General features: G+C 40.3%; 1 protein-coding gene across 2 annotated transcripts in view; it reads left to right on the top strand.

The window, feature by feature from the left end:
* The window catches only part of ANXA5 (annexin A5), a 30989-nt gene extending 20547 nt beyond the window's left edge, over positions 1-10442 (top strand). For both annotated transcript variants that reach the window (XM_036852753.1, XM_036852752.1), the window contains exons 8-13: positions 137-193; positions 5414-5507; positions 6411-6506; positions 8072-8130; positions 8339-8461; positions 9911-10442. In XM_036852753.1, the coding sequence (XP_036708648.1) occupies positions 137-193; positions 5414-5507; positions 6411-6506; positions 8072-8130; positions 8339-8461; positions 9911-9970 (489 nt within the window). In that variant the 3' untranslated portion in view covers positions 9971-10442. The remainder of the gene's footprint in view (positions 1-136; positions 194-5413; positions 5508-6410; positions 6507-8071; positions 8131-8338; positions 8462-9910) is intronic.
* The last annotated feature ends 5989 nt before the right edge of the window (positions 10443-16431 follow it).

Below are 16431 nucleotides of genomic sequence, written 5' to 3'. Positions count from 1 at the left end.
TTGATAAGATCTTAATTAATGCATATTATTCCTAAGAGAAAAAGCTTTATGTGCATAACCATTAGGTGGAACCGTTTTTTTCTTTAGAACAAAAATATTCATGTAATCCAATAACGTGACATATTATCTCTTCTAGGCTAATAGAGACCCTGATGCTGGAATTGATGAAGCACAGGTTGAACAAGATGCTCAGGTGAGTGCGACTTAATATGTGATGACTTTATTATGACATAAATGAAAAAAAGAATCCATGCTAATGGCAAATCATAATATGTTGTAATAGCATCTAAGAATAGTCTAATGGGTCGTACAAATCATAAGACCCATGTAAGTAGATGTCTCTCATTTTGATCTGGCCAACAAAATGTTTTATCCCAAGGCTGAAGTGAAATAAAATAAATTACATGTAAATAATGAGTTCCACCTGGATATGTTATTTTCCTTTAGATTATGGGACATTCTCAAAATAGAGAATTTTACAAGAAAACCAGGTGTTATGGATTCTACTGCCAATGTCACTTGGCAGGAAAGGATAAAGAAGAAAAAATATTTTAGTGGTAAATGGTGTTTTATTACATAATAGATGACACGTTATTGTAGAATTTGAAAGTTCCTCCACCTTTCCTTTGATAGACTTCTAAACAGGATTGTTCTTTTGTCAGTTGCTCTTTAGTCACTCCCTAATGAAATTTTGTACTTAAGTGGCTTTTAAATTCCATTATAGTCTCAGTATGGTTTATAAAGTAGTCAAATGTAGGAAATAAGTGTTAGGAAATTTGAAACATGAGACCTGAAAACTGGAAAATGGTAATAAAGGAACTACTTGGGTTCCTAGAATCACATATCGTAGTCCTGTCTCTCTGGTCACATGTTTCAAATATAGGCATACCTTGGAGATATTGTGGGTTTGGTTCTAGACCCCCACACTAAAGTGACTATCACCATAAAGCAAGTTACATGAATTATTTTGGTTTCCCAGTGCATATAGAAGTTATGTTTACACTGTACTTTAGTAACTGTGCAATAGCATTGTATCTAAAAAACAATGTACCTCCCTTAAATAAAAAATACTTTATTGCTAAAAAAATGCCAAATCAATTACAATAGTAACATCAAAGATCACTGATCACAAATTTAATAATAATGAAAAAGTGTGAAATATTGTGAGAATTACCAAAATGTGACCCAGAGACACAAAGTGAGCAAATACTGTTGGAAAAACGGTACTGATAGACTTGCTTGACACAGGGTTTACAAGCCTTCAGTTTGTGAAAAACGAAGTACCTGCAAAGCACAATAAAAAGAGGTATGCCTGTAATATAATGTAAAATTTTGATTGCTAGTCATGCACCATTGAAAGGGGAAAAGCTATGTTCACTCCTCCAGTTGTCTGTTCTCTATGAAGTAACCATTGGATGTGTGATCTGACTTTGCTAATAGGAAAGAGGAGAACATTATTCTAATTTTGGGTGGGTTGATTTCGTAATGGTGTTGGGACGCTGTCATCTCTGTGTGGCTGGAGAGAGAAAAGGAAAGGAAATGCATGTTTGCTGAGGGCTGGCTGTGCGGTGTTTGGCACTCGCCTCACTATCCCTTATAAAGTGCAAACCTGTTGTGTCCCATCTCTGTTTAAAACCTTAAAACCCTTCAGTGGGTCTGACTGTCCGCAGGGTAAAGTTCAAGCCCCTGAATGTGGTTTATAAGCTACTTCGTTATCTGTCCCTTGCTTTCTTATGCCTCCGTCTCTCTCTCTCTTACTTGCCCTCTCTTTCTCCTCCCGCCCCTTCTCCGCTCATTCACCTAATTCCTCTTCAGGGGTCAGTCCTCAAATTCGCTGCTCATCAGGTCTCCCTGCCTGACCCCCAGGTGTGTGTCAGGTGCTCCTTACAGGGGAGACTATAGCATCTCAAGCTTCCTGTCACAGTTCTTGCCACCTAATACCAAAGCTGCCTATTTACTTGGCTGCCCGCGCAGGGCACTCTGAGCTGTCAGTTCAGTTTGTATCCTTTGCCCCTGGCACATGGTTAGCACTTAGTAACCATGAGTCACTGATGAGTGACCCAGTGCATAACTCTAACATAGAGGGGATCATTTCCGTTTTCTAGATAAGGAAACTGAAGCTCAGGGGTTCGAGAAACAAGCCCATGGCCCCCACTGAGTGGGAATGGGGCTGGAATTTCCACCTGGGCCTATCTGACCCCAAAGCCCTTCCTCTTTCATAGACAACAGTCTTGGCGTCCTTCCCTGTTAGCTCCTCTCTCTCCTTTCTGCTACCGTAAAACGGGCTTATTAAGTATAGATTGGAAGGACAGATCCAGCTTAACCCTGCCTACTTGAGGGAACAGGGCCAGAGCAGCCTTACAAACCTGTACTCCCAAGCCGTTAGGGGCCTTGCTCGTTGCTGAGATGCGCTTGTTGCTTTCCAGGCTTGCATCGTCTGTGGGTCTGTAGATGTGCAGGTTCTCACACTCCTGCTGTCAGGAGTGGGACTTCTGGACGCTTTTCAGGGGTCATGGTCACGGCGAAAGGAGCAGCTTTAGTAGTCTCAGATGACTGCAGTGAGGCCTGCGTTAGCGGGCGGTGGCAGATTTCCCGGCACAGCAGGTGGTGTGACGAGAGCACTGCTGCAGCGTGAGGCTACTGAACGGGACAGTACATTGTTACCTCGTCTTCACTGATTTCTCTGCTTGGAGCACTCACTGTAGGGCGTGCTTCTCAGACTTTAATGTGCCTATAAGTCCTCTGGGGATCTCCTTAAACTGCAGATTCTGACTCAGTAGGTCTGGGTGGGGCCTGGGATCTGCATTTCTAACGAGCCCTCAGGTGATGCCCGTGCCGGTCCTGGGGCCACACTTTGAGTACTGAGGCTGTATAGGCGTCACTTTCCTCTGCTGCAGGGGACGTGACCATTCAGAGCCCTGAAGGGGAAACTTTGTACATCTGAAAACTGACTTATGAAGTTACTTTAAAATACCCCTGAAATAGTATCCAGGCTTTCTTTGCCTTTTCAGTGACCAGGGACAACACAGAATACAGACTGGCTGTTGATCTTTGATTCATAAAAATGCTATTAATTAATTCAGCCTGTTGAAAACAATTAGCCTTTCCGCGTTATGAAAAGGGAACGCACCCATTTATACCTTGTAGCGAGGCTGCCTGGACTGTTATCGCTAATGGGAACCTCAGATCTCTTAACTGAGCGCCATCCACGACGACTAAGGGCCCTGCTCTAAGCATCTGAATTTTTTCCCTACTGCTACCTGGCACTAAGAGGATTCCTGCTATTTCAGGGACTTGATAAGCCTCAGTGAGTCATTCACCTGGGAATTGAACATTTTGTAGTTAATTCACTTAACTTGTTAACATTTTTAATGCGTTGAACTGATTTTACTTTCTCCCCTACCAAATCCTTGTTTTATGCTTTCTCTGGAGAGAAAGTTGAACTCTTAAAGGAAGGAGGGAGAAGGGAATCAATGTTTATTGAGTACCTGCTATTGATTGCCTGACACTGTTCAGTGCATTCGTTATGTGAGTTATATAATCTCCATTAATAACTCTATAGAAATATTATTCCTACTGTGTAGGTGAAGACGCTGAGGCTCAGGAAGAGATTAAGTAACTCATCTAAGACTCACAGATAGGACAGGACCAGTTCTAGTTTGATTCCAAAACCTCGGTACTTTGCACTGAACCAGAGGTTATCAAACTGCTTGGGCTAAACTGTCAAGCCCCCTCTGAGGGAACAGGGCGGGTGGGGAGGTGTGAGGGTCCCTCATCCAGAAGAGCTCCGTGGATACTGGGCATCCTCATTTAACCCTGACGTTAAGACAAGACAAAACAAAAAACTTTTAAATATTGCTCTATATGATGATACCGTCATTATTATTGCCTATGATTTAGTTAGTAGTAGCTTTAGACTAGGTAATGATCCCAGACGTAATTCTTCCAAGAAAATTAAGAGATTATAGTTAAAAATAGCCATCTCACCAGGTTTTTCCATACAACTGCTACAGCTACTAGAGAACATCCCTAGAAATATAGAACAGTTGATAAGAAAGGAGGCTTCAGCAGTGCTTGCGGTATCGTAGAGGATGAGCCCTTCACCGCGTTTAGGCGTTAATGTGTACGCATCTCTTATCCGTATGTGGAGAACATACTAGAGGTAGTAGCCGGTATCTTTGGGATGTTGATACTCCTGGTAATTTAAATTTCCTTATTTATGTTTTGTCTCTGTTTTATAAAATTTATCAATGAACATGTGTAATTTTTGTAATTAGATTAAAAAAGTTATCTTAAGAGAGGTCTACAGCACCCTGATATAGTTGTAAGGTTTAGGTACTTGCATGACTTTCGTAGTAACACTCTTTTTAGTTTTGAAGCCCATGCTCACGTGACCAGGATTGATGTTGTTTATTTTTATCATTAAAATAAATTAGTTTCAAAATTGAGTGTAAAGATGATTCTCTGGAAGTGTAATACAAAATAGATCTGTAGTAGCGTAGTCTACATTCTTAAACATACTGTGATCAAAATTTCTACATCCAAACACGTGGTTTGATCACCTCGTATCATTTGTTTTGCCACTTGTGGCCATAAAGGCAGCTCCGAGTAGTCGTCTCAGCAGATTGCATTTGGCTTGCTTTAATAGGTGTACTTACCTTGAAATGATTAAAAGGGTAGTATAGACATTTTAAAGATTGATTCTTTGGGTTTTAATAAATAATCTACAACCCAATAAGTGGACTCAGATTTAACGATGATGTTTGTATATAATTTTTTCAGCAATGATACGGACATTGGAAAACATGTATTCTTTTCCATGTAAAAAAGTAAATGTAGACACTCAAACTATTCAACAAGTATATGTTAAGTGCCTGCTGTATGCCAGGCACTGTGCTATACTCACAGTGTTTTAAAAATTCGTTGTGATCTCTTACAAATGGGAAAACTTTTTGTAGCTAGCATTGGTTAAATTTCAGTTGTAAAGAGAGAATATGGAGTTTCATCATGTATTACTGAACAGCTACAGAGCAAGCAAAACAGAAAACACAGACCCCTTAGCTCCTAGTTAAACTTTCCCAGTCTGTAAATGGATGTATCAGCAGTGAGATAATCAGAATTTTCCACCAACCATATCATTGCTCCTGAATGATTGGAAGTCACGGTAGACATTTTGGGAACATTTAACCTGGCACCATTGCTCTGCTTTATTGCTTTGACACAGTTTAGTGGCAAGCTCCCAAGTAGCCCCAAACTTAGTGAGCTGAGTTTCAGAGTAGGAAACATCAGAATTGAAAAATATAAGGTGATGAATCAGGCAAATTAATATTCAGGGAATAAAACACAAGTGTGATTAAGAACCTGGAAATGAGATGAGAGAACAATTTATTAACTGAGGTTGAAATTTTCACAGGCTTTGTTTCAGGCTGGAGAACTTAAATGGGGAACAGATGAAGAAAAGTTTATTACTATCTTTGGAACACGAAGTGTGTCTCATTTGAGAAGGGGTGAGTGATAAAAATGTGTATGATACAGGTACTTTGATTAATTTTGAAAGTACAAGAGTCAGTATGCCAAATACCTGCTGCATAACAGGCTCTTACTGAATGGATCAGTTTTTAAATTTCTTCCTTTTGGTGACCTTGAGAAATCTCATAATTCTCTGCTGCTATTGTAGCTTTTACAAAACTTAGAGATCCTTAGTCCACTCTTTGCTATCAGGGTGATGAGGGAGATAGGCCTCTAGATTGTTACTCATAGTGACAAATCACTGAGCTATAGCTCACTACCAAGTATTTCCTCTTAGATAGTGGTACCTAAGAGCTCATTTCTGGGTATTCATCAGTACTTGTGGTATCAAGTGGGAATAAGTTCACTGGCAAGTGACAGAAAACCCTACTAATAGTGGCTTTAATATTGGGCTTTCTGTAGGTAAGATTCCTTGGCTGATTTGGCAGGACGTAGGCTCTTTCTGTTTTTCTTCTCCGCTGTCCTTAGTGCTTTGGTTCTCTTTCTCATCTTCGGTACCTCATTGTCACACGATGACTGCTGTTGCTCCAAACATACCAACCATTTTCACAGCAAGAAGAAAAGAAAGGGGTAAACTCACCATATCTGTCTATTACTTTTAATAAGGAAAGAGAAAGATTTTTCAGAATCCTCTCCCACAGATTTCCCTTTAGATCTCATTGGTTATAACCAGTAAGGAGGGGTTGGGAAATGAGTGAACAAAGAACATTTATAGTCCATTGTTTTGGGTTTGGCACGTTGAGGCTCTGAAGAAAATCAAGGTCTGTCAGCAAGGAGAAAGGGGAGATTTGTGTTTGGTAGGACAGTACCTGGTTAGACGAAGTATCTTTCTGGAAAGAGTGATTCTTACGTGATTAAGAAATTGTTTTCCTGTTTTCTAGTGTTTGACAAATACATGACTATATCAGGATTTCAAATTGAAGAAACCATTGACCGAGAGACTTCTGGTAATTTGGAACAACTGCTCCTTGCTGTCGGTAGGTAATTTTATAATGTATGTAATATTCATGGTGTTAAGAGTTAAAGTATTTTATTCAGTTGAAGCTGTATCTGAAAATAACCACCTATTTCTTTATAAAAAAAGAGCTTATCATGATATTTGGGTGAAGCAAACTCCTAAATTTCCAATTCAAAATCTGTCTTGATATTGGAAATACATGAAATATCTGGTTATTTCATTTAATCTTAATGGAAACATTAAGAGAATTGTTTAAAAATCATTTTGAAGCTGCATTAAAAGTATTACTGTTTCATTGTGAACCTGAAATGTGGGCATTGTTATCTCAGAGGCTTGTAAATGTTACTTCTGATATCTGTGGAATTTTATTTTTCTTTAGAATACCATCCTCACAGTTTTGAAGCAGACTGAGAAATTGGAATCTGATTTAGAATAAGTATCTTTGATATAATGGAAGATGTGTGATAGCGGTTATTTTTCTGAGTAAATAGTTTAGAATTTTATTTTAGCTAAATATTCAGAATAACCTGGAAAAATTGGAGAAACGAGTTTGTGCAGTTTACTGTCGTATTACGTACTCACCAAATTCCAGGGAGCATCTAGGTTGTGAGTTCCCTGTGGTCCCAGTTTTCATATGGGTTTGGAGTGAACCTCTGTCTGCTGTCTGTTCTGAGTATTTGGTGTTGAGCTGAAGTTTTTGTGCTCTCCGTCTTCTGGAGAATAAGCTAAATGTGTGCACGAACCAGCACTAACAGTGACCTTTCCTTTGAGTCCACAGTTAATGAATTTTAATAGAAGTCTTTTAGATGGCCCCTTCATAATAGAATACACATAAAAGTTATGACAGTTTTAGTTACTGGTGGCTGTTTTCATAAGCACTGGAAAAGAACACACCACCCCCAACCAAGGATTTGTTATTTTTGCACATTAAGGAATTTTTATGATAGTTTCTGAAGCTGAGCAGGCTGAGTTCTGAGGAGCCCTAACACACAATAGACAGGTGCGTGTTCAGGGAAGATGCTCTTTTCTGTTACCAGTTCATCTGGATGTTTCTACCAAAATGGGTGAGTCTCATGCTGCTCTGTGTGAACCGTGGATGTTATATCAATAGAATACAGAGGGAATACCTATATTAAGGTTCCAGACAGATATTCTAAGGTTTGTCAGATTAGATGGGGTAGTAATCTTGCATTATTTGCTTGAATATATTGGAATGAAAACTCCCAGGAGGTTTGTATAATTTACTGGGGATGAAGAAGGTTGTGGCTTAACAGCCCAGGCTGCCAAAACTGTTACAGCAAAAAGGTGCTCATAGAAGAAAGGGGCACTGAAAAACTTGCAGCCCCTGTCCGACGTGCCTTTCTGTGTAGAACTCAGAACTCTAAGGAAAACTCAAGCCGGTATCTATGGAGATTCTCTGTAGTCAGGAGATCAGAGCAGCTTGCAAATGAGCAGCTCTCGAGCCTGTGTTACTTTCGTACTGTATTTAAGTAGAGCTATAAGCGTAAGGCAGCTTTGATTTTAATTACTTTATCCTTTTCACATCAGAATAGCGTTTGACCATTATATTACTTATTTTCGTAGTGAAATCCATTCGCAGTATACCTGCCTACCTTGCAGAAACCCTCTACTATGCTATGAAGGTAAGTGCATGCCTTGAATCTTCTATCTAATTAATTTATCTCTCTAGTGTGTTTTAGATGATAGACTTTGAGGGTTTTTTCCTCCTTAAAACAGGTAGTTCAGTTCTACTAAATTGTTTTACTTTATTGACTCACCCCAACTCAGGGGAGTTTGATGCTATAATTGACATTTTTAAACACTGTGCCTCTCTTTTGTTCTTTTTTAAAGGGAGCTGGGACAGATGATCATACCCTTATCAGAGTTGTGGTTTCCAGAAGTGAGATCGATCTGTGTAACATTAAGAAGGAGTTTAGGAAGAATTTTGCCACCTCTCTTTATTCCATGATTAAGGTAGTAGAACCTTTCTTTAAATTATGTTTAGAAATCCACAGCAGACCAGTGCATAGCTTGCAAGACATGGGTGGGAGAGCCTCATTCCTGTGTTAAGTTTAGAATTTTAGGGGTGTGCTTAGAGCTGTGAGTTACAAAGTTTGGCGTAATGTCCCCTGAAGTAGGGGTGATGGCTCCTGAGTGAATGATCGGCTCTCGGTGAGGCCGAGGCTCCTGGTGAGCTTAGACGCGTTATTTAGTAGTGGTGACAGACGACTCACTGAACCCAGTCTTGTCCACGATAATAGTACGTTTGTTCTTCCTGTCTTTTATCAGTTCAAGCTGTCTTTATTAGTTTCTCCTTTCTTTCATATCGGTCTTTCCTTTCTTTGTTGTCTGTTATCCCCTTATCTCTGGTATTGGTTCATAGTTCAGGAAAGAACCGACCAGGTCATTTCAGGAGTAAGTAAACAGCTTAAGTATTACTGTCATTTTCATCCTTTTAAAAGCAAGGGACGCTGTGGCCTGTAATTAAATTTGGCTTAAGGCCTTTTGACTTCCTCATTCTTTCTTTTCCTCCCTCCCTCCCTCCCTCCCTCCTTTCCATCCTTCCCTCCTTCCTTCCTGTCTCTGTCTGTCTTTCTGTCTATCTTTTTTTGTCTCTCTGTCTTGGTCTTTCTCTTTGATAAAGGGGAATGTGGGCTGTGTGCAAAGCAGCATCTCAGTTGAGAAAGCGTTGAACTTTGTGTGTGCGTGGTGTGCTGGGCTGAAGGGTACTAGAGGGTTCTCCCAGTGACTCATAGCTTGAAACGTTAACTTATCCCACACATCTGTGCATGACACAAGCAGAGGCAACATGTACCTTACCCTTCCGTCTTGGAGGCAAAGCCATAACAGACAGGCAGTCCCAGCATTGCCCCCCATAGCCAGCCATATGCTCTGTGATAGGACAGGGGTCCCCAACTCCCGGGATGTAATGCCTGATGATCTGAGTTGGAGCTGATGTAATAATAATAGAAATAAAGTACACAATAAATGTAATGCCCTTGAATCATCCCGAAACCATCCCCTGTCCCCCCGGTCCTTGGAAAAATTGTCTTCCATGAAAACGGTCCCTGGTGCCAAAAAGGTTAGGAGCTGCTGTGATGAGAGACTTAGAGTTTGTTTAGAAACCTTGACTTGAACATGGTTGTAAAAGCTTCCCTGTTCTCTGTGTTACTAGAGGGAAGAACGTACTTCACTGCCTTAGGTAGAACTGTGCTTTTAAGGGGTAAAATTAGAAAGTTAAACATCAGTTGCATCAGTAGGAAATTCTCTGTAAAACATTCCTGATGTGAAAGGCACTCAGAGAGATTACCCACTTGGGAGAAACGTCATGTGAATAAAATCTGCTGCCAGATATGTCTTGGTTTTTTATTTTCTGTGGCTTCTGTGAGTCATGGGGGTTAACGGAGTACATTTGGGTTTCAGGGGGACACATCTGGGGACTATAAGAAAGCCCTCCTGCTGCTCTGTGGAGAAGATGACTGATGTGCGCCTGGGGAGAGACCCTGCACCGTGCCTGCCGCCGTCACCACTGCCTTCCTGCAGTGCATCTCACTGCACTTCCTGCACGCCAGAGCCTGGCACGTGGCCTTATTCATGCTAGCATGCTATGACCAAAACATATATGTTGTAGAAGAAAATAGCGGTGCTCCTTTCTGATCGTCACTTAAAATCCTTCTCTTTCACTGTCGTAGTCCTGAAGTGTACTTACGTTACTAAGACTAAAAGTCTGGATCATTTATATTTTCCTTTAAGAGGTCAGACTGCTTTCAGCCTTTTTTAAAAACTTCATTTATATTAAATTTATAACCGCATTACCTTAACCGGAACCTTAGCCTTGAAATTGTGAACTCCTGGAAATGTTATTAATCAAGTTTGCTACTAAATTAAACCTGAAAAAATTATGGTGGTTGCATTCAAAGGATTAATGAATAATAAACATTACCTTCCTCCTGAATTACGTGTGGGTGTATGTCTAAAGAAAACTTATTTAATTTACCTGCTTAACAATGATATGTTTTTTCAAGCTAGTCAGTTGACAGTGTTGTCAGTTGACAACTGAATTTATAGTTGGCTTTTGGGTGAAAAGCTTGAAATACAACATGCAAAATGAATTGTGCAGTGTGGAATGAGGGAAGAGTTGAAGGGGGTCTCTGATTTATTGGTGGCATGTTTATGTGGGCATCAATTAAAGCAATGCTTATGCTAGTTGCTTAGTAGAAATGCTGATTTTAAAACCTAACCTAAAATTTCAGAGTGTTACTTTTCACTTTCCTATTATCAACTTGTTTTTCCTGTTTTCATCTACTACCTTCTTTGAGATAAAAAAGCAGGCAATATAGAGGCAAAAAGAGAGAAGCGGCTTCTTTCTCTCTTCTAATATTTACCTTTCAGTTTTCTGCTTTCAAACTGCTTCTTGAATTGGTGTCAATTTCCTTTTTTCACTTACTCCCTTATAAATGTGTTTTTTTAAAAGCAAGTGATTGCTATTAATAAGACATTTTAATAAATGGACTACTCTCCTACTGAAAACTCTTAATTAGTGATATTGTTCTTTTCACAAGCTTGGTTGGTCATCAGAATAACCATGAGAGCTTTGAAAATTATGTGTATGTATATATGACTTGCTATTTTTTTTTTTTTTTAAAAGCTCCATAGGCAATTCTAATGCAGAGGCAAGTGGAGAATCAACTGCCTGTACTGCCCCCAACCCCGCATACTGAGATATAATTGACATACAACACTGATAGGTTTAAGGCGTACAGCATAATGGCTTGACTTACGTATATTGAAAAATGATTATCACAGTAAGTTTAGCTAATATCTATCATCTCATATAAATTAAAAAAAAGAAAGAAGAAAATGTTTCTCCTGGTGATGAGAACTCTTAGGGTTCTCTCCTAACAAGTTCCAAAAGGCCAGACAGCAGTGTTAACTATAGTTACGTTGAACGTTACATCCCCAGGACTTACTTATCTCATAACTGGAGGTTTGTACCTTTTGTCCACTTTCTTCCAATTCCCCACTCCCCACCCCTGCTTCTGAGAACCACAAATCTGACCCCTTTTTCTAATAGTATTTGTTTGTTTGCTTTTTAGATTGTACATATAAATGAGATCGTGCAGTATTTGTCTCTCTCTGACTTATTTCACTGAGCATAATTCCCTCAAGATCCATCCACATTGTCCCAAATGGCAAGACGTTCATTTTTACGGATGAATAATATTCTGCTCTTTGTGCGTGTGTGTGTGTGTGTGTGTGTGTAGCTATCACTTTTTCTTTGTCCATTCATTCATTGATGGATACTTAGGTTGCTTCTATATCTTGACTACTGTAAATAATGAACATGGGGGTGCCTATATCTTTTTGAGTTAGTGTTCTCATTTTCTTTGGATAAGTACCTAGAAGTGGAACTGCTGGATCATATGGTAGTTTATTTTTAATTTTTTGAGGACCCTCCATGCTATTTTCCATGGGGGCTGTACAAATTTACATTCCCACCAACAGTACACAAGGGTTCCCTTTTCTCCACATTCTCGTCAACATTTGTTATTTCTTGTCTTTTTCATAATAGCCATTCTAACGGGCAAGATGACATCTCATTGTGGTTTTTTTTTTTTTTTAAAGTACAAACATTATTTTTTTAATTTATTTATTTATTTATGGCTGTGTTGGGTCTTCATTTCTGTGCGAGGGCTTTCTCTAGTTGTGGCAAGCGGGGGCCACTCTTCATCGCGGTGCGCGGGCCTCTCACTATCGCGGCCTCTCTTGTTGCGGAGCACAGGCTCCAGATGCGCAGGCTCAGTAGTTGTGGCTCACGGGCCCAGTTACTCCGCGGCATGTGGGATCTTCCCAGACCAGGGCTCGAACCCGTGTCCCCTGCATTGGCAGGCAGATTCTCAACCACTGCGCCACCAGGGAAGCCCCTCATTGTGGTTTTGATTTACATTTTCCTGATTAGTGATGTTGAGCACCTTATCATGCACCTGTTTTGGCCATCCATATGTCTTTTATAGGAAAATGTCTATTCAGATCCTCTGCCCATTTTTTCATTGGATTATTTTTTGTTATTATTATTTGAATTCTTTATATATTTCGGATATTAACCCCTTATCAGACGTATGATTTGCAAATATTTTCTCCCATTCTGTAAGTTGCCTTTTAATTTTGTTGATGGTTTCCTTTGCTGTGCAGAAGCTTTTAGATTGATGTAACCCCACATGTTTATATTTGCTATTGTTGCTTTTGCTTTTGGTGTCCAAAAAATCATCACCAAGACTGATGTCAAGGAGCTGACCACCTATGTTTTCTTCTAGGAGTTTTGTGGTTTCAGGTCTTACATTCAAATCTTTAATCCGTTCTGAGTTAATTTTTGTGTATGGTGTAGTTTAGTGGTCCAGTTTCATTTATTTACATGTGGCTGTAAATTTCCCAGCACTATTTATTGGAGAGACTGTTCTTTTCCCATTGTATATTCTTGGCTCCTTTGTCAAACATTAATTGACCATATATCCCTAGGTTTATTTCTGGTCTCGATTCTATTGTGTTGATCTATGTGTCTGTTTTTATGCCAATACCAGACTGTTTTGGTTACTGTAACTGTGTAATGTAGTTTGAAATCAGAAAGCATGTTGCCTCCAACTTTGTTTTTCTTTCTCCAGATTGCTTTGGCCATTCGGCGTCTTTTGTGGTTACATACAAATTTTAGGATTGTTTGTTCTATTTCTGTGAAAAATACCATTGAAATTTTGATAGGGATTGCATTGAATCTGTGGATTGCTTTGGGTAATATGGACATTTTAACAATATTAATTATTCTAATCTATGAACATGGAATATCTTTCCATTTATTGTGTCTTCTTGAATTTCTTTCATCAATGTCTTGTAGTTTTCAGTGTAGAGGTTTTTCACCTCCTTGGTTAAATTTATTCCTAAGTATTTTATTCTTCTTGATTCAATAGTAAATGGAATTGTTTTCTTAATTTCTCTTCCTGATTGTTTGTTAAAAGTGTATAGAAGTGCAACAGGTTTGTGTATATTATTTTTTTTATCCTGTAACTTTACTGAATTCATTTATTCTAGCAGTTTTCTGGTGGAGTCTTTAGGGTTTTCTCTTCAGTATCATGTCATCTGCAAAAAATGACAGTTTTACTTCTTCCTTTCAGTCTGCTGTCTCTGTGCTGTGCCCTGAGTAGGGGTAACCAGTCAAGGATTATTTGTTTGTAAGAGTCCTGTGGGACATATGAATACAAGCCCCACTGGCCATCAGAGCCAGGTAACCACAAGATGTCTCCTGAGCAGTAGCTGCAAAAATTGTTGCATCATACAAGTGCACCAGCTCCTTCCTGGGAGAGACTGGCAGTCTGGAGCGAGGCAGAGTGAGTGTGCAAAGATGGCACCCACGGGCATCCTTCCCCAGAGAGCACCTCTACAGGTCCCTATAATTGTGCCAAACCAGAAGCCTGCCCTCTTATCAAAGCTCCAAGATAAGCAAATAGGTCTCTTACACAGAAAGACTGGGGGTGTGTTTTTGTCTGCTGTCTGTGAAGTGCCCTGAGAGTGGCAGTCTGCCAAGAACTATCCCCACATTTGTTACAGCCTCAGGAAGGCAAGCAGCGCTGACCACCAGAGCCAAGGGATCAAGGGGTGTCCCCTGGGCGGCAGCCACAAAAACCAGGGCACCAGACTAAAAACTGGGGCACCAGATTTGTGCCCAAGCTCCCCTGTGGGAGATACCGGTAACCTGGAGCGTTGCAGAGGGAGAGCACGAAGATAGTGCCTGCCCTCCAGGGTGTCTGGAGAGAATTACAGTTAGCCCTAAGCTGTGTGTTCAATTAGAAACCTGCCCCTCAGGATGCAGCCAGGAAGGTATAACAGGCCTCTTTCACAGAGAGACTGGGTGCCTCAGTCTTTTGAATCTGCTGTTCGCTGGGGGTAGCCAGTTAGGAGCTCTTTCTCCATTTGTTACAGTTCCACGGGACCTGTGAATGTGAGCTGTGCTGGCCGCCAGAGCAGGCGATTTAGATGTGGACACATCTGGGCAGCAGCCGCAAGACTTGGAGCACCAGATGAGTGTGTAAGCTCTTTTCTGGAGATACCACTGGCCTGGAGCGAGGCACAGGGAGAGTGAGATATGGTGCCTGCTGGCCTCTATCTTTGGAGAATATTTCAGGAGGCCTTTAGAGGTGTGTTCAGTTAGATGCCTGCCCCTCAGGCTGACACTTTAAGGTATTCACACAAGTGTCTTTCACAGAAAGTGTGGGCACTTTTCAGTTGGCTGCCTCTGTGCTGGGCCCTGGGTGGGTGATCTGTGCCAGCCTGTTAAGAACTGTTTCTCAGTTTGCTGTAGTCTTGTAGGTCTCATGGATATGAGCCCTATTGGTTTTCAAAATCCAGATATGTTGAGGGTTTGTCAGGGGTAGGTGTTAAAAATCGGTGTGCCTGGTATATGGTTCAAACCCTTAGCTCCTCAGGGAGAAGCTTGGGGTTTTGAGTTCCGTCCCCATTGTGGGGTGTCGCTCTGGGGTGGGGTTTATGGTGAGATTGTGTCTCAGCCTCTCCTACCTGCTTCACTGTGGGGTTTTTCCTCATTTGTTTGATGTGTAGGAGTCACTCAGCTAGGTGCGTTTTTCTTTTAACCCTACAGAGGAAATTGTTCCCTATGTAGCTGTAGATTTGGTGTGTCTGTTAGAGAGGGTAAATTCAGGATCCTCCTATGTTGCCATCTTGAACCAGACTCTTGGTTTTTCTTCTTTTTCTATTGATAAGGTGAATTACATCAACTGATTTTCAAATCTTGAACAATCTTGCATTCCCAGGATGAACTGTACTTTGTCATAATGCTTTATCACTTTTCTATATTACTGGATTGGTTTTGCTAATATATTTTTGAGAATTTTTGTTTCTATGTTCATGAGAGACACTGGTCTGCAGTTTTCTTTTACTGAAATATTTTTTTTGTCTAGTTTTGGTATCAGAGTAATGCTACTGTCATAAAATGAGTTGGGAAGTATTTCTATTCTATCGTGTGCAAGTCTGTGTAGAACTGGTATGAAAAATTTCCTTGTATGTTTGGTACATTTTCCAGTGAAGTCTGTCATGAGCTTTTTTTTTTTTGGAAACTTTTAAACTACAAATTCAAATATCTATCTATCTGATTTTTTTTTTTTTTTTTTTTTTTTTTTGGCCATGCCGTGTGGCATGCGGGATCTTAGTTCCCCAACCAGGGAGATTGAACCTGTGCCCCCTGCATTGGAAGCGTGGAGTCTTAACCACTGGACCGCCAGGGAAGTGCCACTATCTGATTTTTAATATATAGACATCACGTATTTATCACAAACTCAGTGGCTTAAAATAACACAAATTATTATCTGACAGTTCTAGAGGTTGGAAATTCAAAAGCATTCTCACTGGGCTAAAATAAAGGCGTTGGCAGGACTGTGCTCCAATCTGGAGGCTCTAGAGGAGAACCCATCTCCTTGTCTATTCCAGCTTCTAGAGGATGCCTGGATTCCTTAGCTCTTGGGCCCTTCCTGCATCTCCAAAGCCAACAATTAATTCACTGCAATTTCTGCTTTCTGACCTCGCATCTTCTCTGTCTCCGACTTTTTTAAGGACCTTTGTTGTTTACACTGGTCTTGCCTGGGTAGTCCAGGGGCTCTTTCCATTTCAAAGTCACATCTGCAAATACCTTTTAGCCATATGAAGTCATGTACTCACAGATTCCCGGGATTAAGACATGGATTTTTTTTTTTTTTGAGTGGGAGTGGGGGCATTTTTCTGCCAACCACAGATGGTTTCCAAAAAATGTTTTTGTGGTATACACAGTATTTTCCCTTTATTAGGGTAGGAATGATGCTCTACATCCTAGGTATAAGTGAAACTTCCAAATGATATATACCCTTAGTTAATTTAGCTGACATAAATGGGGAAAAACATTTTATGAC

Source organism: Balaenoptera musculus, chromosome 5, assembly GCF_009873245.2.
Source record: "Balaenoptera musculus isolate JJ_BM4_2016_0621 chromosome 5, mBalMus1.pri.v3, whole genome shotgun sequence".
NCBI lineage: Eukaryota > Metazoa > Chordata > Mammalia > Artiodactyla > Balaenopteridae > Balaenoptera > Balaenoptera musculus.
This window is presented reverse-complemented; position numbering and strand designations above follow the sequence as displayed.